At 63.7% G+C, this 25,172-nt stretch overlaps 5 protein-coding genes across 10 annotated transcripts in view; all 5 read right to left on the bottom strand.

Annotated features, from left to right (window-relative positions):
• Positions 1 to 1,029: 1,029 nt before the first annotated feature.
• BUD13 (BUD13 homolog) lies at positions 1,030 to 7,102 on the bottom strand. 2 transcript variants are annotated; one of them, XM_041458187.1, is made up of 12 exons: positions 6,964 to 7,102; positions 6,697 to 6,790; positions 5,894 to 5,978; positions 5,707 to 5,758; positions 4,850 to 5,274; positions 4,493 to 4,810; positions 4,152 to 4,246; positions 3,886 to 3,994; positions 3,329 to 3,467; positions 2,881 to 3,062; positions 2,474 to 2,555; positions 1,030 to 2,181 (listed from the first exon to the last, which is right to left on the bottom strand). In XM_041458187.1, the coding sequence occupies exons 1-12, from the start codon at positions 7,083 to 7,085 to the stop codon at positions 2,088 to 2,090; spliced, it is 1,797 nt and encodes a 598-aa protein (XP_041314121.1). In that variant the 5' UTR covers positions 7,086 to 7,102; the 3' UTR covers positions 1,030 to 2,087. The 2 variants fall into 2 exon arrangements, with proteins under 2 accessions (XP_041314121.1, XP_041314120.1); XM_041458186.1 differs by having other exon boundaries at positions 4,493 to 5,274.
• Positions 7,103 to 7,457: 355 nt separating this feature from the next.
• Positions 7,458 to 11,244, bottom strand: ZPR1 (ZPR1 zinc finger). The gene is made up of 14 exons (XM_041458120.1): positions 11,085 to 11,244; positions 10,354 to 10,515; positions 10,158 to 10,248; positions 9,997 to 10,067; positions 9,598 to 9,684; positions 9,404 to 9,526; positions 9,274 to 9,327; positions 9,113 to 9,179; positions 8,888 to 8,958; positions 8,585 to 8,674; positions 8,374 to 8,484; positions 8,204 to 8,290; positions 8,044 to 8,109; positions 7,458 to 7,794 (listed from the first exon to the last, which is right to left on the bottom strand). The coding sequence occupies exons 1-14, from the start codon at positions 11,211 to 11,213 to the stop codon at positions 7,660 to 7,662; spliced, it is 1,344 nt and encodes a 447-aa protein (XP_041314054.1). The 5' UTR covers positions 11,214 to 11,244; the 3' UTR covers positions 7,458 to 7,659.
• Positions 11,245 to 11,309: 65 nt separating this feature from the next.
• On the bottom strand, positions 11,310 to 12,696 carry APOA5 (apolipoprotein A5). The gene is made up of 2 exons (XM_041458121.1): positions 12,471 to 12,696; positions 11,310 to 12,267 (listed from the first exon to the last, which is right to left on the bottom strand). Exons 1-2 carry the CDS (start codon positions 12,692 to 12,694, stop codon positions 11,310 to 11,312), a joined length of 1,182 nt encoding a protein of 393 aa, XP_041314055.1. The 5' UTR covers positions 12,695 to 12,696.
• A 1,112-nt stretch (positions 12,697 to 13,808) lies between these two features.
• On the bottom strand, positions 13,809 to 16,677 carry APOA4 (apolipoprotein A4). Its single transcript, XM_041458119.1, has 3 exons — positions 15,226 to 16,677; positions 14,976 to 15,102; positions 13,809 to 14,887 (listed from the first exon to the last, which is right to left on the bottom strand). Exons 1-3 carry the CDS (start codon positions 15,929 to 15,931, stop codon positions 13,960 to 13,962), a joined length of 1,761 nt encoding a protein of 586 aa, XP_041314053.1. The 5' UTR covers positions 15,932 to 16,677; the 3' UTR covers positions 13,809 to 13,959.
• A 1,984-nt stretch (positions 16,678 to 18,661) lies between these two features.
• Positions 18,662 to 25,172, bottom strand: part of SIK3 (SIK family kinase 3) — a 70,673-nt gene continuing 64,162 nt past the window's right edge. For all 5 annotated transcript variants that reach the window (XM_041458118.1, XM_041458117.1, XM_041458116.1 and 2 more), the window contains 4 exons: positions 21,662 to 21,825; positions 20,834 to 20,966; positions 20,582 to 20,749; positions 18,662 to 20,273 (listed from right to left, as the gene is read on the bottom strand). In XM_041458118.1, coding sequence (XP_041314052.1) covers positions 20,592 to 20,749; positions 20,834 to 20,966; positions 21,662 to 21,825 — 455 coding nt within the window. In that variant the 3' untranslated portion in view covers positions 18,662 to 20,273; positions 20,582 to 20,591. The remainder of the gene's footprint in view (positions 20,274 to 20,581; positions 20,750 to 20,833; positions 20,967 to 21,661; positions 21,826 to 25,172) is intronic.

Below are 25,172 nucleotides of genomic sequence, written 5' to 3' on the forward strand. Positions count from 1 at the left end.
TATCACCAGTCACAGGATGTTTACAATAATTTTTAATTTGCGCAATTATTAATCATTTTTCTATCTGTCTCATTTGCATAATAATTACTCTGCTTGCTGTTTGCCATGACTGTGAATGACAGTGGTTTAAATTAAATTAAGATTTTAATATTCATTTTTTTGGGTTGAAGCTAATCAAAGTTGCTGCTCGATGCCAAGACCAGGGCTCTGCCCTTCCAGAACCACTAATGAAGAGATCCAGCCCCGGTGTCACTGCTCCATCTCCATCACCCAGCTCATCCCAGAGCATCCCACGGCGTTTTCCAATTGCTTTGATGCCAGAGCTGCTCAGACAAGGCCACAGCTGGGACAGGGGATGTGGGATGCAGAACAAGGGCACAGGGACAAACCCAGCTCCCTTCTCCCCAGGCAGCACACGGGATGGGAGCAGGGAGGGAGGTGTTCACCACGTGAGCCCCCCCTTTCCTCACAGATATCTCTTAAGAATACAATATTTGGCAGCAAACAAGTAACAGATGTAAAAATCCAGCATTGTGATGAACAAGGAGGTCCCCAGGGTAGCACCTCTAAAATTTTAAAACCCCAGCCTTCAAACCCAGCTGCAAGAGCAGAGCCTGATGCCATTTTCAGGTCCTAAGCACATTTTGTTTAGTACCAGCATTTAAAAGTGCTTTGCCTCCTTAAGAGCAGCTTACAGTCCCCAGAGTGACACGAGCCAGCTGCTGGCAGCTGTGGCTCTGCAAGAGCAGCCACTGTCACCAGGCAGGTGAGGAAGGTACCAGCATCCAGCTCTGCTCACGAGAGCAAATCCAATCATTCCACAGCAGGTTCTTTACATCTCCAGCAGCACTCAGATTAAATGAGAGCAAAAACGAATGTGTCAAGTGGAACTGCACTTGTGGAGGCTGCAGCTGCCTCAGGTTACAGGGGAAATGGAACAGGGCCTTGGTGACAGAAGGGGGAGGCACAGCTGGAAGCACCTGCCTGGACGTGGTTCAGCTGCCTTGGAAAAAACACCAGCACGCAGAATGGAGTAAAAAAAGAAAGGTTTTATTTACAGGTGAACACACCAATTCCAGGGCTGCTGGAAATGAGACACAGGGATGAAAAGCAGGGATGTCCCAAGAGTCTGGCACTCCAGAGCAGACTGTGCTCTGTCCCTCCCTCCCACCCACGGCCCCCCAGTGCTGGAAAATCCCTGAAAAGAGCGATGCTGCCCTGCCCACTGCTGCAGCCAAGGCATCTCCATGGAAACTGCTGCCTGCATTTCCTCCCTGCTCCCTGGGACCTCAACAAGAACAACTGTATTTATTTCCACAAGTGCTTTCTGGCACACAGGGATTAAGGGAAGCTCCAAGACTGACAAATCTGATCACAGGACAAGGGCTGTTACACCTCCCACCGGAGTGAGCCAAGTGCTGAGATCAGCCCCAAATCCAGAGGGGTCTGGGGGAACCAGCTGCTCCAAACTATGAGGGAAGCAACTCCAGGTCTTAAGTCCTAATTCTCCACACATTGACTTCCACTAGAAATGGAGCCCTGAAGAATTGCTGAGGCTCCTGAAGATCCTGCTGCCCAGTGCAGCACTGCAGGTCTCTCTTCCAGTGCCACAGCATTCCCTGCTCAGCTTCCTGCTTGGACAGAGTCAGGAGAAGCTGAGTTTGAACTTCCCTGCATGTTGGTGACTCTGGGATCTACATGGCAAAAAAGCTGCATAAACTTGACAAAAGTTCAGAAGTCCCACTTAACCTGAGTTCTGGAGCAGAGTGACCCACTGCATGAGGATAACTCTCCCAAGCCCAAGCATTCAGCAGATTTTCACCTGAGATTTAGGACACCTGAAGACCTGGGAACTGCCCTCAGAAGTCATTTGGCGTAGAACATTAGTTTGTTAGAAAACAAACAGGAAAGCAGTGTCCTCCCCAGGGAGCTGGAGGCTCTGGCTGCAGGGAAACCCAGCCTTGCCTCTCAGAAGATGGCCCAGTGGGCTGCTGAACGCCGGGCACAGGGCTTGTTCCAGGAGAGCAGGCCATTCCTCGGGGCTGTGGCAGCAGGTGGTGCCCGTGGGGCACTGCAGGAGCTGTCCCCTACATGTCCTCCACGCTCCACTTGTAGGCGAGCTCCTGCACCGCCTTCTTGTTGGCAATGCGCGCGAAGCGCTGCTGCTCGAACCCGTTGGACCTGCAGAGGGACACCAGGTGACAGCAGCTGCTGGGCACCAGCCCTTCTGAGCACTGCAACTTCGCCACTGATTTACTCTGGCTCAGTTTCCCCCTGGACCTGTGGTTACCAAGAGCTGATGCTCCTCACCTCCCTTGTCCCATCTGTCCTATCAGCCATTTGTAACTGAACTCATTCAGCCTTCCAGCTGCCAACACTCTCACTCATCCAGAACTGGAAACCTTTACACTGGGAACTCCCTGAAGCAGAATTCTAACTTTATTTTTACTGTTATTCCAACAGGAACAAGTACCTGTCCACACCGTCCCAGCGGTGCCCTGGCCAGATGTTAAACCTGTTGAGTGGAGGAGCTGGTCCCTTGTACCTGGGTTTTTCTGGAACACAAAGAACAGAAGAGCTGTTTTCAGCACAGCCAGCTGGTCACATCCTCAGCCACCCAGGAGGTGTCTGCAGGTGGGCACAGGTAGAGAGCACAGGCTCCTGACAGCCAGCTGCAGCTCCCAAGGGCTCACTGTGACAAACTGCTGAGTTTTCAGCCAGCAGGCCCTGCTCTCCCAGCTAACAACTCATGAACTGTTACTGGTAACAGGCCAGTAACTCCAGAGTCCAGAAGTCCCCCTTGGCTATTTACTGAACAGCAGCTGCATTTCTGCACTGCTGACACCTTAAACCACACCCAGGTGTATTCCAGAGGCAAACCTTTCTCCTTGTTCTCCTTGGCCTTCCTCTTCTTGATGAGAGCAGCCATGGGGTCTCCTTCCCTCTCCTGCTCCCTCAGCATTCTGTCCAGGTCCTGGTCATCGATGTAACGGGCCAAGGGCTTCTGCATCTCCTTGACTGCATCCTCCACGTTCTGCTGCTGCTGCCTCTCCTGTGCCAGCCTGGAAAGCACACTGTGTCACCCAAACCCCAGCCACCACTCCTTGGGACTCCTTCAATGTGCAGGATGGGTCACACCCCTCAAGTCCTGTGCAGCATTCCCAAAGCACCTCCAGCACGGGAAGGGGTTTTCAGACACGTGGAACACGCGCTGGTCCCAGGCTCAACCTCAGAGGGCAGGGAAATGCAGCACCAGTCTGGCAGCAGACCCAAACTAACACCAGGAGATGGGAGGCCCGAGGTCTGAGCTCAGGAGTCCCTTACTCACCCTTTTCCCCACTTGGCATATTGCTCTTCTCTCTTGGCCTCTGCCTCAGCCTTCAGCCTCTGCTCCAGCTGCTCCTGGGCCAGGTTCCTCTTGCGGCCGGACTTGTCTCGGAACACGGTCTGAGCGTTCCGGGACTCCTCTGGCAGGGACAGATGCCTCAAGTCACAATTTTGGAACATTTTATCACCTTTATCACCTCCAGACAATTCAATGACTTTTAACTGTGACTTCTCTTTTGCTGGTCCTCATCTCCCAAAGAGCCTGTCACTCAGAGCCAGGCAGGACCTCAGCTCGTGCTGAGATTTCCCTGCTGCCCCTCACAGACCCTGAGCTCTCATCAGCTCCTTCAGATTGGCACAGAAGCATTTCACACTCCCTGTGACTTCCCTGGCATTGCTCTGAAATCCCCCTGTGGAACAGAGACCCTGGCCCAGCTTCCAACAGCACGTCCAGCTGCAGTTCCACAGGATGCTCCCCAGCAGCATCCCAGTGCCAGGGCCCAGAGAGCAGAGGAGGAGGAGGAGGGAGCTGGGGCTCGGGCTGTGTTCCACTCCCACCTTCCAGGTGCCTGGTGCTCCTCTCGTGCTTCTGGAGCTCCTGCTTCTCCCTCTGCAGCACATCAGCCGACACCAGGCCAGCTTTGACCCCGGATGCCATCGTGCCAGCCTGGAGAGCACACAAATCCCAGTTACAGCTGGCACAGAGCAGCAGCCAGAGCGAGGGGGGACCCAAACCACAGGGACAGCCCTGTTAGAGCCAAAACCTTCCCCAGTTCGTCCATCATTGGATTTCCACAGCTGGAAGGGAAAGAGCCAGCCTTTACCTTCTTGGGAGAGCCCTTGGCATCCCGGTGGTGCAGGGAGGGCTCCGGGGGGCTCCGGGACCTGGGCTGGTCCCTCTGGGCAGGAGAAGCCCGTCCTGGAGGAGACAAATCAGAGAGGCTTTGGTGATCCCCCAGGAGGAGCGCTCAGGGCATCGCTGTGCACACGGCAGAGGCACTCCAGGCTGGCTGAGCTCTCACCCAGCTGTGCCCACAGGGACAGACCCCTGCCACTGCCAGTTGTGCCAGCTGTGCCAGCTGAGCAGCAGCCCACAGCACTCACCTGTGGCAGCATGGATCCCAGGGGTCCCCAGGACACGGGGGACACAGCGTGTGACACTCACCTTTCGTTCGGCCCTTCTTCCCACTCGGGGACCCCGGCTTCTCTCTCCGAGGTGACAAATCCTGACGCTGTCTCCTGGGAGGGGATGGGTCAGGGGTGTCATGGCGCTGTCTCCTGGGAGGGGACAGATCTGGGGTGTCATGGCGCTGCCTCCTGGGAGGGGAGGGGTCAGGGGTGTCATGGCGCTGTCTCCTGGGAGGGGACAGATCTGGGGTGTCGTGTCGCTGTCTCCTGGGAGGTGAGGGTTCAGGGGTGTCGTGACGCTGCCGCCGCCGGGGAGGGGACAGATCTGGGGTGCCAGGACGTCGTCTCCTGGGAGGTGACAGGTCAGGGGTGTCGTGTCGCTGTCTCCTGGGGGGTGACAGGTCAGGTGTGTCATGTTGCTGTCTCCTGGGAGGTGACAGGTCAGGTGTGTCGTGTCGCTGTCTCCTGGGGGGTGAGGGGTCGGGGGTGTCGTGACGCTGCCGCCGCCGGGGAGGTGACAGATCCGGGGTGTCACAACGCTGCCTTTTGGGAGGTGACAAGTCTGGCGTGTCATGATGCTGCCTCCGGGGAGGGGACGAGTCAGGGGTGTCGTGTCGCTTTCTCCTGGGGGGTGACAGATCTGGCGTGTCATGGCGCTGTCTCCTAGGAGGGGAGGGGTCAGGGGTGTCATGGCGCTGTCTCCTGGGGGGTGACAGCTCAGGGCTGCCATGCTGCTGTCCCCGGGGAGCACAGAGCTCCACGGAGCCGTTGTGTTTCCCTGCTGAGGCCGAGGGCTCTGGGGAGCCGTGGTGCCGCCGCCTGTGGGGACAGAGAAGGGGACAGTGAGCTCCCTGCTGCTTGCTTTGTCTGGGAACAAAGCAGGACCCGCAGAGCTGGCAGCTGGCCGAGGCTGGGAGCAGCTTGTGATGGTGAATTTGTTTGGATGCTGCAGCCCTGAGCCCCAGCAGATCCCAGAAACCCTGCCAGGCAGCTGGGTCCCAGCAGATCCCAGAAACCCTGCCAGGCAGCTGGGTCCCAGCAGAGCTGGGATGGCAAAGTCTGCACCATCAGCACTGTCCAAACCCCAGCACCCCCCTGGCAGTGCCACAAACAGCCAGAGCTGCCAGTGCCCTGCCCCAGCAGGGGCTGTCCAGCAGGGAAGGGTACCCAGAAGTGCCCACATTTCCCAGCACAGCACAGAACCAGACAGACACAGCCAGACAAGCAGAACTCCTGCCTGCAGCCCCCTACCTCGTGGCAGACTTGGCAGGTCCCGAAATATCCGAACTCTGCGAGTCCTCATCTGAGGGAAAACAATTGCAATCACCATTATTGGGGCTCTGCACAGCTCAGCAGCCCCCAGCACCTCCAGGATTATTTCTCCATTGTCTGGAAAAGCCAGACTTTAGGGAGAGAGGGCGGAAGGAGCTGCTCTCACCTCCGAGGAGCTTCCATTTGGAGTTTGTTCGGAATTCCTCCATGAGCTTCACCTCCTCGGGACGCTCATCAATGAACTCTGCCACCTGCCAACACCCAGCGAGCAGCAGGGGCTCAGCAAAGGCACAATTCCCACTCCCCACATGGGCACCACAACCCCAGTCCCTGTGCCCTGCTCCAGCAGCTGCTCTGGAGCACAGAACCCCGGGCAGGGAGAGAGAACGGGCTGCACAGAAAGAACCCTGTGCTGGGAGAGAACGGGCTGCACAGAACCCCAGGCTGGCACAGAGAACGGGCTGCACAGAACCCCAGGCTGGCACAGAGAACGGGCTGCACAGAACCCTGGGCTGGCACAGAGAACGGGCTGCACAGAACCCCGTGCTGGCACAGAGAACGGGCTGCACAGACCCCCGGGCTGGCACAGAGTACGGGCTGCACAGAACCCCGTGCTGGCACAGAGAACGGGCTGCACAGAACCCTGTGCTGGCACAGAGAACGGGCTGCACAGACCCCCGGGCTGGCACAGAGTACGGGCTGCACAGAACCCCGGGCTGGCACAGAGAACGGGCTGCACAGAACCCCGGGCTGGCACAGAACGGGCTGCACAGAACCCCGGGCTGGCACAGAGAACGGGCTGCTTTGGTCCGCAGGGAGCTCCCTCCTTCCCGCAGGGCTCCCGCCTGCCCCTGGGGCAGAACCCGCCACACAGAGGCGCTCTAAGGAGATCTTCCCAAAAGGAGCCGCGAGGTGACCGCAAGGGCAGACGGACGGTGTGAGAGCGCGTCTGAGGCACTCCCCGCTCACCACAGGCATGTCCCCCTCGTCCTCCTCCTCCTCCTCCTTGTCCGGGCCGGCGGCGATGCTGTTCCAGCTCACATCGTCATCCACGATCCGCATCCTGCCAGCGGGGACGGCCGTCAGGGCCCGTCAGGACCGGGGGGAGGCGCGGCGGGGCAGCCGCGGGGGCGCGCAGGGAGCTTTGTGAGGGGAGCCGGGGCAGTGGGCCCGGGGGGTTCCCAAGGCCGGGCAGCGCGCAGGGTCGCGCCGGTGCCCCCTTCCCGCGGGACTCACCCGCCTCTGCCGGTGCCGCCCGGCGGTTTCCTCTTGCGGCGGCGGCGGGGCTGGGCGGGCTCGGCGGGGCCGCTCAGGTACCGCCGCAGGTACTCGGCCTTCGACAGCCCCGGCGCCGCCATCGCGCTGTGACGTCAAACTCCGGCGCCGGCAGGAAGGGGCTGGGCCTGAGCGCGGCAGGCAGAGATGGGCGTGGTCATTACCACATATGGAGATATGGCGGGATGGGCGTGGCCAGGCCGCTGAGAGCCGTGAATGGCGAGGGGACGGGGCTGTAGGCGTGGCCAGCAGACAGCCCATGCCATAAACGCATAGGGGCGGGGATATGGGCGTGGCCAAACGGCGGCCAATGCCATAAATGGAGCTGCGCGTGGGGCTGAGGGCGTGGTCTACCTGCAGCCAATGCCATAAATGGAGCTGAGGGCGGGGCTGGAGGCGTGGCCTCGCAGCTGTCGGGGTTATGAATGGAGCAGCAGCAGGAGGACACGACACCATCAGCGTTATCAATCAGCTTTATTGGAGAGCCGCCTTTGCCACCCCCTGCCCTCAGCAGCCACAGCCCGCGGGGAGGCCCCGAGCCCCGGCCCCGCCGGGAACAGCTCCGGGCCCGGCCAGGGCAGAGGAGCCCCGGCCCCGCACGAGTCCTGGTCCCGGGCGCAGCTGGGGAAGGGGGCTGGGAGGGCCGGGGTGGCCCCGCTACCGGCCCGAGGCCGGCTCTGGCTCGTAGCCCTCTGTTTTCATGTCGTTCAGACCCAGCTCTTCGTTCTGCTCAAAGCTGCGCTCGTAGCGCTGCACGCTCAGCTCCGGGTCCTCCTCCGGGGCGTACACGTTCTGTGGGACAGGGGGAGAGAGCTCTGCACCCCAACAGGCCCACTCTGCCCTCGGGCACAGCCCCTACTCTCCCCTCTGCCCTCTGCCACCAGCGCAGGCTGGGAGCCCTGGGCAGCCCCCACAAAGCCAGCAGGGCTTCCAGCATCTGCTGGTGCCCAGATCTCCAAGGGGAGCCCCACTGCCACCACATGCCAGGGAAATAAACCCCCCAAACTGCCAGGGAGCCCACCCGAGGGCCCAGGGCTGTACCTGAAGGTAACTGTTGCCTGCAGGGTCATCCAAGATGAAGTGAGCCTGGGCCTTGCCCTCTATGATCTGCAGGAACAGAGCACACCCCATTCAGGCTCTTCCCAACCCTTCAGCACCTCTGGCACCCGTGCAGAGCACAGAAAATGCAGAGGAAACTCACGTCCTGCAGCCTCCCAAGGAACTCCTGCAGCTTCCCCGTCCTGCTGGGCGTGGAGCTGTCCCCCAGGGTGAAGGGGTTCTTCTCCACCTGCAGGGGCAGGTGAGGCAGCTGTGAGCAGCCAGCCCCACAGCAGGGCCAGGGAGGGGGCTGAGCCCCCCAGGAGCACTCACCAGGTCCCTGATGTCCTTGAGCAGCCCCTCCAGCGTGGTGAACTTCCCCCCCAGCGCTCCCATGCCCAGCTCGAACTCCAGCTCGGGGATCTCCACGCTGCACGTCTCTGACTGCAGAGGGGAGCCCCCCGTGAGCCCACGCAGGGAGGGCCGGGCCCCCAGAGCCCCCACACCCCACAGGAGAACAGGGCAGGTATCCTGGGCACTGCACCTTCAGGATGTCCCTGGTCATGTCCGAAGGGTCCGTGATCCTGAGGGAGATCCTGGTGCCCTGCGGCTCGATGGCTCCTCCAGACTTCACCTGGGAACAGCTGGCAGTGAGCCCACAGCCAGCTCACCCCTGTGCTCCAACAGGGCTCACCCAGCTGCCCACTGCAAACCTGGCACAGCTCAGCACCCAGCACCTCCTGGCAATGCCCCCAGGGGCAGTTTCCCTCCCCAGCAGCCCCGCTGGGAAGCAGAGCTCAGGGTCAGAGGCACAGAACTCCACTCCCTGCCCCTGTGCCCAGCTCACCTCGTTGGTCCTGTGCCCACAGGAGTCACAGTTGGTGGCCATGATAATCACCTCCTTGAAGTGGGGGATTTCTGGAGCAGGGAGTCAAGGCAAACATCAAAGCAGCAGCCGAGGGGTGGCAGGACCCCAAGTGGGAGCTGTGAGCAGCCCTGAGACAGCTCTGCCCCCCACCTGAGAACGCCCAGGCCCGTGGAGCAGCAGGGAGAGCCCAGCCCCGAAGGATACGCACTAACTTCATGTTGGTGCTGGCCGGGGCGTTGCACTCGGGGCAGTTGGTGTTGAACTGCAGCACCTGGCGGAGGGAAGGGGCAGCCACAATGCCACAATGCCCCAGGCAGCCTGGCACAGCTGGCCCGGGTGTCCCCGAGCCCTGCAGCAGCACCCACCTCGTCCCTCAGGTCCTCGGCAGCGTCCAGCGGCTTCGCGTCCGGCTCCTCTCCCTGCAAGGGCAGCGTCAGGGGGTCCCTGCTGGGGGTCCCTGCTGGGGGTCCCCGGGAGCAGGGGCTGCTGCATCACCTCCAGGCCCAGCAGGGCACACTGCTGGGGGCTCCTCCTGTAGCGAGTGACCAGCAGGGCCTCGTCCCTCTGCGGCGCGCGCGGGTTCTCCACGAAGCTGTTCCCGGAGGGATCGTCCAGGATCTGCGGGAGCAGGGGTGAGGGAGCTGTCCTGCAGCCCTGCCCCAGCCAGGCTGAGCACTCCCAGCACTCACAAACGTGAAGGGGGTCTGGACTTCCTTCAGCTGCCTCAGTTTACCAATGAACTCGTCTATCTTCCTGGCCACCTCTTTGTCCGTCGCCTGGAAAAGAAACGGGAGCGGACTCCTTGGAAGTGGGGATCACCCCCGGGGGCTCAGCTGCTGCAGGGGCAGCCCAGAGCTGCTGAGGGTGACCCTGGCACAGCCCAGAGCTGTCCCCAGCAGCCTGTGTGACACCAGGAATGGACACAGAGCAGAGCTGTGACACCAGGGGATGGACACAGCCCAGAGCTGTGACACCATGGGACAGACACAGCCCAGAGCTGTCCCCAGCAGCCTGTGTGAGCCCAGGGGACAGGGGATGGACACCCCAGGCGTTGTCCCTCCCTGAGGAGCTCCCCTCCCCAGCCTTACCCTGCGGGCGGGCTGGTCCTGCTCCAGGCCTGCCACAGCTCTGTCAATGATGCCCTCGATGGTGGTGAGCACTTGGCAAGGCAAGAACACAGAGCTGGTGACACCGTTAGCAGAGCCCAGGGACCCCCAGGAGCCCCCCGGGCGCCGCTCCAGTCACCCACCTCCCTTCTGGCTGAAGGCAGGCACCTCGAAGTCCAGCTCTGGGATTCGGGCTGAGGCACAGTCGGTCTTCACCACCTCCCTGTTCATGTCCTGCAGGCAGAGCCAGGGAGCAGCCTGAGCCTCCAGGGGCCCCCAGGGGCTGGCCCAGCCCGGCCCTGCAGGGACTGCAGCTGCAGCAGGGCGGGCAGTGCCCACCTGGCGGGAGGTGACAGCCAGGGTGTAGCACACGCCCTGCTCCTGGATCCTGCCCGCTGCCTGGATCTCCGTGTTGGACCAGCAGCAGCTGGGGCACGAGAAGGAGCTGACGATGATCTCTTTGAAGAAAGGGATCCTGGTGAGCAGGAGCCGCGTCACTCCCTGCGGGGGGCAGCGAGGAGCTCGTGGGAACCCGAGCCAGGGGCCATGGCCCAGGGCCCTGCCCCTCCCCTGCCTGCCCCACAAACCTCCCCTGGCCCCGGGAGCTCCTGGAAACGCCCTCCCGACACCCCCGTGCCACCTACTCCGAGAGCAGCTGTGGCCCCCGGCAGGTCCTTCCTCACTCCTGCCCCCTCTGGAACCGCCCCGGCCCCTGCCCGCTCCTCGCCACGGCCACTGGGGACCCCTGAGCCCGGCCCACACGGGGGTCTGTGCCCCCTGACCCCACAGACCCCTGCACCCCTGTCCTGCTCTCCCCCGGCCCCACAGACCCCCGGACACCCTGTCCTGCTCTCCCCCCGACCCCACGGCCCCCAGTGCCCCAATACCCGCACACCCCTGACCCCGCAGACCCTGTACCCACCCTGGCCCTGCACACCCCTATCCTGCTCTCCCCCGGGCCCCCACGGGCCCCTGTGTCCCCCTGTCCCGCTCTCCCCCAGGCCTCCACAGGCCCCTGTGCCCCCCAGTCCCCGCAGGCCGCCGCTGCCGGGTCCGCCGGGGCCCCTCACGTTGCGGTAGCAATTCATGCACAGGGACTCGATCTCTGCCGGCTGCTGCTCGCCATCCTCGGCGCTGAGCGGCCGGAACAGAGCCCCACCGGGCGCGGCCGCCGCCTCCGTGGCCCCCAGCGCCGACATGATGGTGGCGCGGCGCGGGGTGATGACGTACGATCACGTGGCTGGGCCGGGTCATGTGACGCGCGCGGGCCGCGATGGCGGCGCCTTTATTGGCGATCAGCCGCGGGCCCGGCCCGGGCCTTCCCCGGGACCCTCCCCGGGATCCTCCCCGAGACCCTCCCCGCCCCGCTCGCTCAGGCTCAGCGCCAGGTCCCGCCACAGCGCGTCCAGCCGGGCGCGCAGGTCCTCGACGGGCGGCGGCGGCGCGTCCAGCGGCTCCTCGGGCGGCTCCGGGCGGGCGCTGAGCTTCAGGCGCATCTCCTCCGTCTCCTGGTCCAGCGCCCGGGTGAAGGCCTGGATCTGCGCGTACGTGTCCCGGCGGAACTCCTCCACGCGCCGCTGCACCTCCCGCGCCAGCGCCTCCCGGGAGCGGCCCGGCGGCGCCGCGGGGCTGCCGGGCCACAGGCTCAGCTTGGCCTTCAGCTGCTCCAGGTTCTTCTGGATCTGCCGGTGCAGGTCCCGCGCGTTGCGGGCCAGCTTGGCCGACAGCTCCTGGATGTGCCGGTTGAGCTGCTCGGGGCTGGCGCGGGCGTGCGGGGCCACGCCGCGCTGCAGCTCCCGCACGTTGCGCTGGATCTCGGTCAGCAGCCGCTCCGCGTACGGCTGGAAGATGTCCTTCACCTGCTCCGTGTGGAAGGCGATCTTGTCGGCGTAGTGAGCCGCGAAGCGCTGCAGCTCGTCGGCGCCGTCCAGCAGCTGCGCCGCCGCCTCCCGGCTGGGCAGCAGGTGCCGCCGCAGCTCCCGCGCCCGCAGCGACACCTGCTCCAGGAGCTCCTCGGTGAACGGCCGCAGCTGCTGCCGCAGCTCGTCCAGCCGCTTGCCGACCTGCTGGTGCACCTCGTCCACGTGCGGGGACAGCCTGAGGCGCAGGCTGTCCAGCTCCCTGCGGAGCGCCTTGCGCAGGCCCGCCGGGTCCTCGTTCAGCCGCGGCTGCAGGGCCCCGCCCAGCGGGGACAGCTTCTCCAGGAAGCCCCCCATGGAGCTGACCCCGTCCTGGATGCTCTCCTTCAGGTTCCTGCACGAGAGAGTCACCGAGACCCGCGGGTGGCCGCGGCCCCTCCGTGCCCCGCACCCCCAATAAAGGCTGCCCCCCCCCGATGTCTCCAGCAGGGATAAAGGTGTCACCTGCCCCGATGTCCCCAGGCAGGGATAAAGGTGTCACCCCTCGGGCCCTGCCCCGCTGGCCCCAGGCAGGGCCGGCCGGGGCGCGGCACTCACGCCATGTCCCTGCCCAGCTTGCCGTGGCCGCGCTCCCGGCTGTCCTTGTCGCCCGTCAGCTGGCTCAGGTACTGCCACAGCCCGCTCTGCGCCGCCTTGCCCGGGCCCGCCGCGGCCGGGAGCGGCTCTTGCGCTGCTGCCCAGCCCGGCCGGCCGGCCCCGGGCCCGCACCCGCCCGGGCAGGCGGCCAGGAGCGAGAGGAGCAGCGCAGCGCTCAGCAGCATGGTGGGGCTGCGGGAGAGCGGAGAGGAGCCGTGCGAGTGCTCGCGGGGGCGCGGTGCCTCCCCTGCGCGCCCCTCGCTGCTCCCCGCCAGGACCTCGCTCCTGGGGGTCCCCTTTAGCTCCCCAAAACCCCCTGGGGTTCCCCAAGCACCTGGGCTGCCCCGCAGCCCTGCGCCTGGGGTCACACCCAGCTCCTCCGGCCGCCCCTCACCTGGCTCCGCTCGCCTCCCGTGTCCCTCCCGCCCGGAGGTGCCCGCTGGCCGCCCTTTTATAGGCTCGGGGGGCGGCCGAGGAGCGGCCGATAAGGCGGCTTTGGGTACGGGAAGGCTTTTTGGACCTCACTCCGTGTAAACACAACGTGGAGGTTCCGGGGAGGTGACCTGGGGGCGGCCACCTGAGCCGCTGCCCCCCGGGCTCGGGGGCCGGGGCTGGGCTGGGGCCGGGGCCGGGGACAGCGGTGCGGCTCCTGCCGGGGCTCAGAGCGAGCCGGAGCCCCGCGGGGGCTGCGGGAGGCGAGCCCGGCTCCGGCCGTGCGGGGATGAGCGGCCGGGCTCGCACCTTCCCCGGCGCGGCCGCGCTCCCGCCGACACCGCCGGCTCCTTTCCTCCGCGCCTCGGTCCCTGCCGGGAGCGAGCCCGGGCACCCGCGGCTGCGGGCGAAGTCCGGCGCTGCCGGGGTGAAACACCGAGCTGCCGAAGTCCGCGCGGCTCCCTCGCCTGCGCCGACACGTGAGGCGGCTCCGGGCAGCGCTGCCCGTGCCTCGTCCCGTGCTGTGCCAGCCCCGGCTCCTGCCAGCAGCCCCGCAGTCCCTTTTCCCTCTCGCTGGCCCGCGGGGCTCCCTCGCTGCGATGGACGAGGCGAGTGTCACCCACGCACGGGTCCCCAGCGCTCCTGGCAGCCGCGCTGGGATGTTCGGCCGCACCCCGCGGCTCTGTCCCTCTGCGGCCACCTGCGTGTCCCCAGCTGCTCTGAGGGCACAGCGCGGCCCCGGCCCTGTGCTCGCCCACGGGCTCACCCGGCTGCCGCCATCCCCGGCCACCGCGGACACCTCGCACCCACCGCCCCACCTCTGCTCCCTCTCCCGCAGCCGGGGTGACGCTCCCCCCTCAGAGCAGCCGAGGGTGCCCCGGGTGTCCCCCCCCGGGCTAGGACGGACAGCGGGATGCCGTGGGAAGGAAGGACACGGAGCAGCACGTGCATCACAAGGAGATTTATTTCTACCACTGGAAGCGGCCAGGAACGCTCGGAATGTGCGTGGCCGGCCGGTTTAATTCTGCGGGGGCGCGGCGGTGCTGAGGAAAGCAGCCACCTTCTCCCGCACCTCCTTCTCCAGCAGCTCCAGGTGATCCTCCACGCCGGCCGCGCCCGAGTCCAGCTTGCCGCGCATCTCCTCCAGCCGCTGCACCAGCTGCTTGCCGAAGGTCTCTCCGAAGGGAGCCGCCTGCTGCCGGAAGGTCTCCAGCGTCTGCCCCACGCGCTGCTCCAGCTGCTGCGCCAGGGGCTGCAGGCGCTGCCGGAGGCTCTCGGCGTCGCCGCTCGCCGCCTCCCGCAGCTCCCGGGCCAGCGGGCTCAGCTGGGCGCGCAGCTCCTCGGAGCTGGCGGCCAGGCGGGAGCGCAGCTCCTCGGCCACGCGCTCCATCTGCACGGTCAGGCTGTCCAGCTGCCGGTTCAGGCCGTCCTGCACCTCCTGCGCGTAGGGGCTGAGCCCTTTGCGCAGCTCGGCCACGCTCTGCTCCACCTGCGCCTTCAGCTCGTCCGCCACGGGCGCCAGCCGCTGCTTGACGCTCTCCACGCCGCCGTCGATCTGCTGCTGCAGGCGGTCAGCGTAGGGGCTCAGCGAGGCCTGGATGCTCTCGGCGTTGTCCTGCAGCCGCTCCCGCAGCTCGGCCGCGTAGGGCTCCAGCGCCCGCTTCAGCTCGCCGGCGCTGCGGTCCACCTGCGAGCGCAGCTCCTCGGCGTACGGGCTCATCTTGGCCTGCAGCTGCCGGATGTTGGTGCCGATCTGCTGGTGCACCTCGTCGGCGTAGGGCGCCAGCTTGGCCTGCAGCTCCTGCAGCTCCCGCCGGATCTGCTCCTTCAGCCGCTGCGAGTCCTGCGCCAGCCGCGCCTGCATGTCCACGGCGAAGGGCACCAGCCGCTCCTGCAGGTCCTCGGCGTAGGCGCTGACGCTCTGCAGGTTGCTCTTCAGCAGGGTGCTGGGGAGAGGGGACAGTCAGGGCCGGCGTGCCCACCCCCCGGGCCCTGCCTGCCCCCCGAGCCCCCCGGCCCCGTGGCTGGGCTCACTTGAGCTGCTTGCTGAGCTCGGTCTGGTGCAGCTGCTCCACCGTGTCCTTGGCATTGCTGCCCAGCTCCGTGAAGTACTTCCAGATCACGCTGGCCACCTCGTCAGGGTTCACATCAGCCCGGGAGCCTGCAGGGGGTGCTGGGGTCAGCGCTCACACAGCCCCGTTCCCGCGGGGACAGCGGGGACATTGCCAGCACCGCCCCGGGCAGCTCCACCCTGCTGGCCCCGGGGACCCTCGTGCCACCTCACCTGAGATCGCGAGGAGAACCAGGACAAGGGCGGCCGCCTTGGGCGCCATCCTGAGCGCGGGGGACTCCTGTGGGAGCAGAGAGAGGTGAAGGAAGCTCCAGGGACCAGCAGCCCCCAGCCAGAGGCCGTGGAGAGCCGGGCTCCCCCCTGGCTCCCCCCTGGCTCCCTCCCGGCTCCCTCCCGGCTCCCTGCAGCCCCTGCAGCCCTCACCTGTGCTGCCAGTGCCGCGGTAGCTGCAGAGCCGGCAGCTCCCAGCTCTATTTATGCAGCCCGAGCGCTTCCACGCAGGCTGTGACACAGCAAGGGCTTGGACTTTAGCACGGGCACAACGTGGAAGTGCCTGACGTGTGCTCGGGCCTGACATCACCCAGAGCCCTGGCATCACCCATGGCCCCGCCAGCCCCCGGGGGGTGACAGGCACAGACGGGGTGGGGGTACACAGGACACCCCGAGCCCCTCCTGGGGACAGGGACCTGGGCTGGGGACCCCTCAGTGCTCTGTGGCTGCGGCAGTGGCTCTGGCAGGGCAGTACCTGCCGTGTGTGGTTGTGGGATGGGTGGCAGCGTGACAGGACACGGGGGCTGGGGATGCTGCAGAGACCTCCCAGCTCTGCCACCGGCCGGGCTGGGCCGGGCAGGACACGGGCTCGGGGGGGGCTGTGATGGAGCCGGGGGACACACGAGGCTGTACACAGGCGGGATGCCATCGTTCCTTCCCGGTCCAGGCTCCTGGAAGGAGCCCTGGCACAGGAAGAGGCCGGAACACTGCAGGGCACTGCAGCCACACGGTGCCTGGGAATGCCGCTGGGCCCCGTTCGTGCCCCGGCCGTGGGCACCGGGCTCTGGGCACACACCCGGGGGGCAGCCCCCGGCCCAGCCCACCCCCCCGGGGACAGCGGAGCCGCGCCGATGTGTCACTGCGGGCAAAGGGCGCGGCGGGCAGGGGCAGGGACCGGCCAGGCGGTGGCGGGGACAGTGGCAAGGTCCGAAGAGCCTCGCGGTGCCCGAGGGCGTCGTGCCCGGGGACAGGGCCGCTGGATGTCACCCTTGTGCCGTGCGTGCCCAGGGCTGCCCCTCCGCGGGCACCGGGCTGGCTGCGCACACGCGTGTGCCCCCGCCGCGCTGCCCGGCTCCGGGCACACCCGCACAGACACGCGGGGCCCCAGCGGGCTCCGTCCCCGCGGGATTTCCCAACTCCTGGCTGGACGCAGCGCCCCTGCAGCCCCCCCGCGCCCTGCCCTGACCTTTGCACGAATCCCCCAGAGGCTATAAAGAGGGAGCCCGGGGCTGCCCCCGCGTCAGAGCCCGGCACAGGTGAGCGGGGACATCCCTGGAGAGGGTCGTGCTGGCAAGGGGACGGGCTCGGGACCCCCCCGTGCCCCCCTGCCGCCCCACAACGTGCGCTCTGCTCTCTCCCCAGCCATGAAGGCGTCGCTGCTGTTCCTGCTGGCCTGCACGGCTTTCCTGGCGGTGGGAGCAAGTAAGGGGTCTGCACAGGAGGAGGGCTGGGGTGGGGGCTCAGGCGCTGGGGGCACACGCGGGGGGCGCAGCCGCGGGGCCCCGTCTTCCTGGCGGTGGGAGCAAGTAAGGGCCGGGGTCTGCACAGGAGGAGGGCTGGGGGCTCAGGCGCTGGGGGCACACGCGGGGGGCGCAGCCGCGGGGCCCCGTGCCCCCCGTCCCACCAGGGGCTCGCTTTTGCAGGGGCCGACTCCACGGCCCCCGGGCCCCCCCCAGCCCCACGCCCCCCGCCACACGCCCCCCACTTACTCCAGCTGTTTGCCCACGGTGGAGGCCTCGAACTGGGCAATGGCTTCCTTGCCGCTGGCCTTCACTGTCTCCAGGTAGACATCGAGCATGTCCTTGAGGCGATCCAGGGGTGCCTGGGGCTCATCGTGCTGCCAGAAGGAGCGGGCCTGGGTGCCTGCGGAGAGAGCCGGCCGTGCTCAGGACACGCCGCCCGGGGCCGGCTCCAGCCCGGCTCGGGCGGAACCAGGGAGCCCCTCGGCTGCAGCCCGGCTCGCAAAGCGCTTCGCAAACCGGCGGCTTCCAGCAGCGCTCGCGTCCCGCCCGTGCCGCTCCATCCCGGGGACCGCAGCCCCGTCCGGACCTACCCGTCAGGCAGAGCAGGGCGAGGGTCAGCACCACGGCTCTCATCTTCGCGCTGGACCTGCGGGCAGAGCAAGAGAGTTGGACGCGGGGAGCCCCGGCAGAGCCAGCCCGGGGGGGCTGAGCCCCCAGCCCGGCTCCGGGGATCCCGGCCGAGGGGCACCGCTCGGTCCCTGCGGCTCCTGCGGGGCAGCCCGGGCTCTTACCAGCTCTCTCTACCGCTGCTGCTCGTCCCGTCTGAGCGGCCGGGGCTCCGCCGCCGCTATTTATGCCGGAGGGGCAGTTCCGCGGAGATAAGCCAGCGCGGCGGCCCCGGCCGCGCTCCCGGCGGGCGATGTGGCGCGCAGGGTTCAAGGATCGCGCGGCATCGCCGAGGAGCGCGGGCTTGGCAGGGGCGGCGAGCAAACAGGAGCTCCCCGCGGGACGCGCCTCGCCGGCCAAGGAGCTGTTTACGCTCCCGGTGACCCAGATTCCCGCTGGCCCCGCGGCCTTGCCGGGGCCCCTCGCAGCCCCCAGGGATTGGCCGCCGGCCCGGGGACAAGGTTTATTCCCGCAGGGATTTGGCCTGCCGTACCCGGACCCCTCGCCTCGGCCGCGGGTCTGTGCCCCGTCCTTCACGGGGCCGCTCACGTCACCCCCTTTTCCCGCCGTGTCCCCAGCTCAGAGGTCCCGGGAGCGGCGCCCCTGCCCGCCCACGCCAGCCCCAGCTGGGGACCTGGGCAAGGGGAAGGCTCAGAGCAGGCGCCAGCACTGGCACGGCCGCCCCAAAACCCCCTCAGTCCGAGCCAACCCCAGGAGCTTCCCTGTCCCACTGCCACCAGTGCAGGGATGCACAGGAATCAGGCTGAGCCCGCCTGGCAAGGGGAGAGAGGGGACAGGGGGAGAGGGGCCATGTCCCCAGAGGGGCTGCAGGGCGTGTGCAGGGCTGGCAGTGCCAGGGGGAGCTGCTGCAGAGCAATGATGCTCCCGTTTCTGGGTGGCACCGGCTCCCTGCAGCCCCAGCCCGTGCCAGCCAGCAAGGGCACGGCACGGGAACTGCCACCGCAGGTGCTGCAGGCAACAGGCACAGCTCCCTGCGCCTCCCACACCCTACCCACAGCTGGAAAAGCCCCAGTGCAGCAGATGCAGCAGATGCAGGCAGGCTCTGCAGCACTGCCTTCCCCACACCCGGGCTCTGGCTGCAGGGGCTGCGAGTGCCGGGGGCTCCGGGACACCCAGCCAGGGGGGCTGCTGGGGACCAGGGGAAGGGACAGCGCCAGGGATGGACTGGGGACAGCAGCTGCCGCCCCTTGAACTCTGGCGTTGAGCAACAAGGCAAACAGGAGCCCAGGGAAGATCATAATCATGGTTTTATTTGTTATGATCCCACTGTCCAACTAATTGACTAGTTGCAAGTGACCCACAAAAAATGGACTGAAGATTTACTGAAACTTTTTTTTTTTCCTGTTCGTTTTTAGTCCAACATAAATGAGGAAGAAAAAAAAAATACTTCTGACATTTCCAAAAAACAGAAATAATAGCAAAGTATATTAATATACATTCAACATATACTGCGCGTATTGATTACTACAATACAAAGCCATGATAAAAAAAGTGTGATACTGCGGATGGCACGGTGACGGGGCAGCTGCTGCTGGGGGGGGCCCGGCGACTCTCCCAGGATACAGTGTCATGTAAACACAAGGAAAATGAACCAAAGGGACAGAGCAAAAGGCTTTCAGCGTTTCCCACCCTTCCCGCTCCATCCCGAGGGGCCGGGCACGGCCGGAGCTCCCCTCCTCTCCCACTGCCGGGATCGCGGAGCTGTCAGCGTCGTTCTCCCGGAGAAGGGGAGGCCGGGAAGAGGCACGGGGTAAGGACAGCAAAGTCACCTCTGCCGTGCTGGTTTCACACTTCCTTCTGTGCAAAGTCAGGAGGGCTGGGTCGATGTTTCATTTAGTTTTAAAAAATATTCCAGAAAAAAATGTCAGTAAGAAGGGTCTGAGCTGGAGCTTGTCAAGTCCCAAAGGCAAGGGTGACACCACGTGCTCCTGAGCCCCAGGGCGGGGGGGCCTCCCGCTCTATCCACCACGGAAAGGATGGAAAAGGGACAAAGAAGAGACCTCTGCACGTCCCGACTGTATAAGGAGAATTACCACTGTCGCCACTGGCACGAGAGAAAACCAGTCACAAGTACAATGTCATTAAAAGAAATAAAATACTTTGAACAAAAGGTGCAAGTCACAATTCATATAGAACAGAATCTAGTTAAAAATTTCTCTCAAACAGAAATTCCTTTTGCCTTTTATTAATAACAATAATAATAAAACAACATTTACCAAAAAAACAATTCCTACGTGATCAGGAGGAAAAGCGAAGGAAACAAAGAAAAATCCATCTGCCCTACATTAGCCAGGAAAGAAAAAAACCCAAGTCGTGGCAGATTTGGAAAGAAACGGGGAGGGAGGGCAGGGGTGATCCTGTCAGCACCCCGACACACGAGAGGGAACAGAGCAGACAGAGGTGAGACAAGAAGTGGATTGCACCGGGGTGGGGAGGGCCCTGCCAGCGCTGCCAGGGCCAGACCCCCAGTGCAGAGGGACAGAGGGGAAGGAGAGCGTGGCCTCCATCCAGGAGCAGCTCCAGCCCCCTTGGACCTGCCCAGGGCAGGCTCCAGGGAGGCTCAGCCCGGCGTGGGGCCCCGGGCAGGGCCAGCCCCCAGAGCAGCCCCGGTGCCGAGGCCGATCCTCCGTGTCGGGCTCAGGGCTCTGGGTGTAGCTGGAGTTACAGGCAAGTGTGGCAGAAATTAAAGAACCCAAAGGAACGACACACTGGATGAAGTGAGGATGAGGAAAGGGGCCATGGTATTCCAGTTAGTCAGAAATACTACGGCAATTTGGCGCAATGCTGCTAGATACTGTTGGTTTAAAATGGACCTTTTCATTTCAAAGCTGTATACAAACCCTGCAAGAGAGAGAAAGAGAAAGAGAGGTGTTAGGGGACACCAGAACAGCACATCTCCTCCCACAGCCCTCCAGCCCTCCCAGGCCACTCCTGACCCTGCCCCAGGAGAGAGACCCTGCCATGCAGAGGGCTCTGAGTGCAGCACAAGCCTGGAAGGAGGGATGCTGTCCCTGGGCAAATGGGGGGACAGCAATCAGCTTCAGCACAGGAGCTCCGAGCAGATGGTCCCAACCCCAGCACTGGAGCAACGAGCAGGGAAGGCGACCCATGGGAGTGGTGTGGTGAGAGAAGGACACACGGATACTCACTCCCTCCTGGTTACACCCCTGCCTGCTCCATCCCAAAGGGCACCTCTGGGTGCTTGTAGCTCAGCAGGACGTCCGTGATACACGTCGAGGGGTAGCAGGAGGTGTTGAGGTGCTGGCTGCCGTCGCCCAGGTTCGCGTGCTCTTGACCTTCCAAACTCTCCCCGCATTCTGTAAGGGCAAAGAGGCGACTGAGCACGTGTGGCTGTGACTCAGCTCCCCGGGGAGCTGCCCACACCCCCTCCCCGTGCTCACCCTCGCCGTCCCTGTCGCGCAGCTGCTGGCTGGCCATCAGCGACGACTGGCTGAGCACGGCGTCCGACATCCGCGCAGAGCTGAGGGCTTTTCCTGCCATCAAACTCATGCCAGGCAAGTTATCCAGCTGCACCTGTGGACACGGCAGGACACACTCAGGGGGAGCTCAGGATCTGGGTACTCCCCATCTGCCCATGGACAGGGTGCCCAGGGAGCCTCTGCAAACCTTCAGCACGGGTTTGGAAAGACAAGGACTGCATCAGGCACAGCCTGGGCGCAGCCTGTCCCTTCAACAGGAGGATGGACTGAATGGTCCAAATGCCCCTGAGCTAACAGAATCACAGCATAGCTGGGGCTGGAAGGGAGATCAGGAGATCATCCAGCGCAAACCCCTGCCAAGGCAGGCACACCTGGAGCAGGTGGCAGAGAATATCTGGCTGGTTTTGGGATGTCTCCAGAGAGAGACTACCCTGGGCAGCTGTTCCAGTGCTCTGCCACCCTCCATGGAAAGTTCTTGCTAATGTTGAGGTGGAACCCGTTGTGTTTTAGGAGCCATTGCTCCTGGTTCTGCCACTGGGCACCCCTGAACCAGTGAAGCTGACATTCTCATCTACAGCAGAAGGGAGCTGCAGCAAAGCCCACACCCAGATTTGGGCAGGACACTTCCCAGCACCCCAAAGCCCAGAGGGCACAGAGCACTGAGCTCTGGGCTATCATGCAGCTCCTTCACAGCAGTGCAGGACCCACAGCTGGGCTGGCTGAGCCCTGTGTGCCCACAGGCAGGCCAGGCTGTTTCAGAGGAGGGAGCTGGGAGGCGAAGGCACCTACGTAGGCATCATCACTGTTCTGGATGGTGTGATGTCTCTGCAGGCTGCGGGGCCGCGGGTGCTCGCTGGACGAGGGGCGCACGGGGTAGCCCAGGCCGTTGTGGTCAGGCACCTGCATGGCTTGGCCGGGGGAGCTCCTGTCCATGCAGTTCCCTACGATGGACTCTTGAAAAGGACACAAAAAGGACAGGTTAGTACAAGGAACCTGCAGCCACCTGTGCCGCAGCAGAACTGAGATGTGATGCCGCACACAAACAGGACCCCCGGCTGCTCCAGTCAGAGTGGTGCAGCACCACTGCCCCCAGTTGCACTCACACAGGCTTCTCCCTCCAGCATCAATATCCCAAAAGATCCCAATTCTAGCTGCCTTCCATCAGGTCTACAAAAGCAGCCTAAAGCTGGAGGCACAGGGGCAGGAGCACAGGAACCAGATCCATTCCCACTTCTGCCTTCCCCTCAAGCCTGAGCTCGACCCCCACATTGTTACACAAGAGCTGGGGGAGCCTCCAACACGGGATGTTCCAGCAGGGCCCCTTGGCAATTGTAAGCAACATAATCCTGCTGAAAGAGCTGGCCAGGATCTTCACTTTTATCAGATGACTTCTCCCTGCCCTCCCACAATCTGGCTGCGGGAGCACACGAGTGCTCTGCCTGGCAAAGTCCATCTGCACCGCAAGCTCTTGTGACTGAGGGCAAAGGCCACATTCCTATCAGGCAAAGCCTCTCATCATCAAGTACACGATGTTTTGGATAAAGCCCTGAGCCATGGAGGAGCTGCCATCGGGGCTGAGCTCGCTGAGCGCGGACCCCGCCGAGCACAAACGCCCGACGTGGCTGCGAGCGCTGGGGAGCTGCCCCGAGGTGACACAGCTGCAGGTACACCCCTCACAAGGGGAGCTGCCCCGAGGTGACACAGCTGCAGGTACACCCCTCACAAGGGGAGCTGCCCCGAGGTGACACAGCTGCAGGTACACCCCTGACAGGGGAGCTGCCCCGAGGTGACACAGCTGCAGGTACAGCCTCACAAAGCCCTTTCCCAGGGCTTTGGTCAGTGGGAAGTGACGTCCTGCTGTGCTGGGACACTGCATGGCCCAACTGGCACTGCAGCTGCCACAAAACCGCTCCCCAAAGGGATCCCATAGAATCCTAGAACATCCCATGTGGACCCACAAGGATCATGCTTGCCATTGCGCAGAGCAGTCCCAAAATCTGTCTGCAAATTTAGCGGAATTGAAGTGAGACCCCATCCCATGTGGTCCCCGCTCCACTTGCAGGAAGGTGAGCACGGACAGCACAGGCAGCACACTGCTCCCCGTGCCCTTCCTCCACCAGGAATGTGGCATTCCTGCCGGAGCCCTGTCCCAGGGCACTCAGAGATGCAGCCTCCCCCTTCCTTTGCACAACCGTGGGGTTACGTGCGGTTAACAGTCAGCTTTCCCGGAAAAGCGAGAAGGAAAACATGAGGTAACAGATGTTAGCGGATCAGTGCCACCCACACACTGCTTGGGATGCTGCTCCAACTGTGGGAACAGTGGTTGGGGCCAGCAGCCTGCTGCTCCAGCTCCACAAACAGCCCCGGCCCCAGTCCCCGTGCTGCGGGTGACGAGTTCCCTCAGCCTGGAAGAGCCAGGACCCAAAAAACAGCTGCTTCCCAATGCCAGCACTTCACCTCTGGGCATGCTGCTCTGGACCAAGGGACAGACACCCCGAATTGCCAGCCCCAGCCCCGCAGAGGAGAGCCTTTCATCCCCACATCCTTTGTGTCCCTGCGGCATGTGACGCTGGCACGGCGCTGCCGCCAGCTCGGCTCCCCCGCGCCCAGCCCAGGCAGGTTTCCCACGGGCAGCACTCCCAGCCCCGGGACGGCCACGCTGCAGCAGAACTGGAGCAGGGCCGCTCACAGGCAGCTCAGTCCCATCCCAAACAGATCTGGTCGGCTCTCAAGGTCCCCGGCTGCCATCCCTGGCAGATGCTGCACAGACATGCAGAGCTTTGTGATCAGCGTTAGCACGAGCCCTTGGAAGCACAGACACTCCCCAGCCACAGGGAAACTACAGGGAAAACACATCTGGGGAGCTGAGGCAGGGAGGGAAGATACCCCTCCAACTGCACCCTCATTACACACAGTAGGGAAAGGGTGGGAAAAGCCAGGGATGGAGGATTTGGTGTAGGTCAATAGTGGGAAAACTGAGTGATGTAGGATTTGGTAGGTCAAAAGCAGGAAAAGTCCAGGGATGCAGGATTTGCTGTAGGAAAGGGTACCTGGGAAACCCTGAGGTGACTCTGCCTGGACCCAGAGCGGCGCAGGCCTGAGTCCAAGTGGGTTATGGAGGCCATAGGGAAAATGGTACAAACAGCTGCATCCCAGGACAGAGTTTACTACAAACAGCCCTCTCAGAAGGGCTGACACAAGCCTATTTGTAAACATCTATTTGCTTTTACTCATTTACAAGGCCTTGCAGTCTAAAGTCCTTCTCCTTTGTGTAACCAGTCTTGCACCAGCAGTGCGGGGGCTGAGATTTGGCTTCTGACTTCAGCAGATCTCACTGTCCATCTAACAGGCTTCTGTAACAAGATTCAGACTCAGGATTTCGTACCAAACACCCCTCCAGAGCTTCCAATCTCCACTGAGCCTGGGGCCATTCCCCCCACTCCAAGCACAGCAGGGAAGTGGAGCTCTGAGAGCAAGCAGAATTCAGGATTTAGGAGGATTTCAGCACAGCCCAGCCTTGTCCCTGCCCCCCACCCACGCTCTGGGGGGTCAGGGCTTGGCAGCCCCACTCAGCCCTCCAAGCCAGCCTATTCCAGCCCGGTACTTTCCCAACAAACCCGTGCTGTGTCCCTGAACAAAGCTGGGCCTCCTGTGCCCTGGACACAGCTCCTCCGCAATAGGGCTCTGAGTGCCAAGGGCAAGCTGGTGGCTCCAGCCCAGCACCCCGAGTCCTGCAGGGAATACTGATCTGCCCACTCAGCCTCTCCTCAAAGCCCTTTTAGCGAGGACTCAGAGGGTGTTTTTCCTGCAGAGGAGCCTGTAATTACAGCTCAGGCAGGAATTCTCTGACAGCCCAGTGCTGCCAGAGCAGCCACCGAGGAGCAAAGGTGTAGCTGCTTCCAAGGAGCAGGAAAGGTCTTCAGATCCTAATGGCAAGTTTAAACTCACTCTCTCCAGAACCTACCCATCCCAGTTCAATCAGGGATAGAATCTTGCTGCTGCTGCTGCTCCTCAAAGTGCCAGAGAGACTGCAAGGCTGCTGGAGCCACAGGACACTGACCAACACTGTCACTGTGTGTGTTTGTGGGAGCTTTAGCAGTGCCTGGGCTTGAGGGTCTGTGCTTAAGAGCAGGAACACATGCCTACACTGCCACAGCTGGGGTGTGCTGGCAGCTGAGCTGTTCCTATCCCATGTTTACAGGGGATGGGGAACATCACCAACAAGAATAAATCTGTGGCCATCATGCAGCACCCCTGAAAAGATGGCACCAAGCTGGGCCCTGGTCTTTACCTGCCTGCA

The sequence above is a fragment of the Pyrgilauda ruficollis genome, unplaced genomic scaffold (assembly GCF_017590135.1).
Source record: "Pyrgilauda ruficollis isolate IOZ18807 unplaced genomic scaffold, ASM1759013v1 scaffold126, whole genome shotgun sequence".
Lineage (NCBI taxonomy): Eukaryota > Metazoa > Chordata > Aves > Passeriformes > Passeridae > Pyrgilauda > Pyrgilauda ruficollis.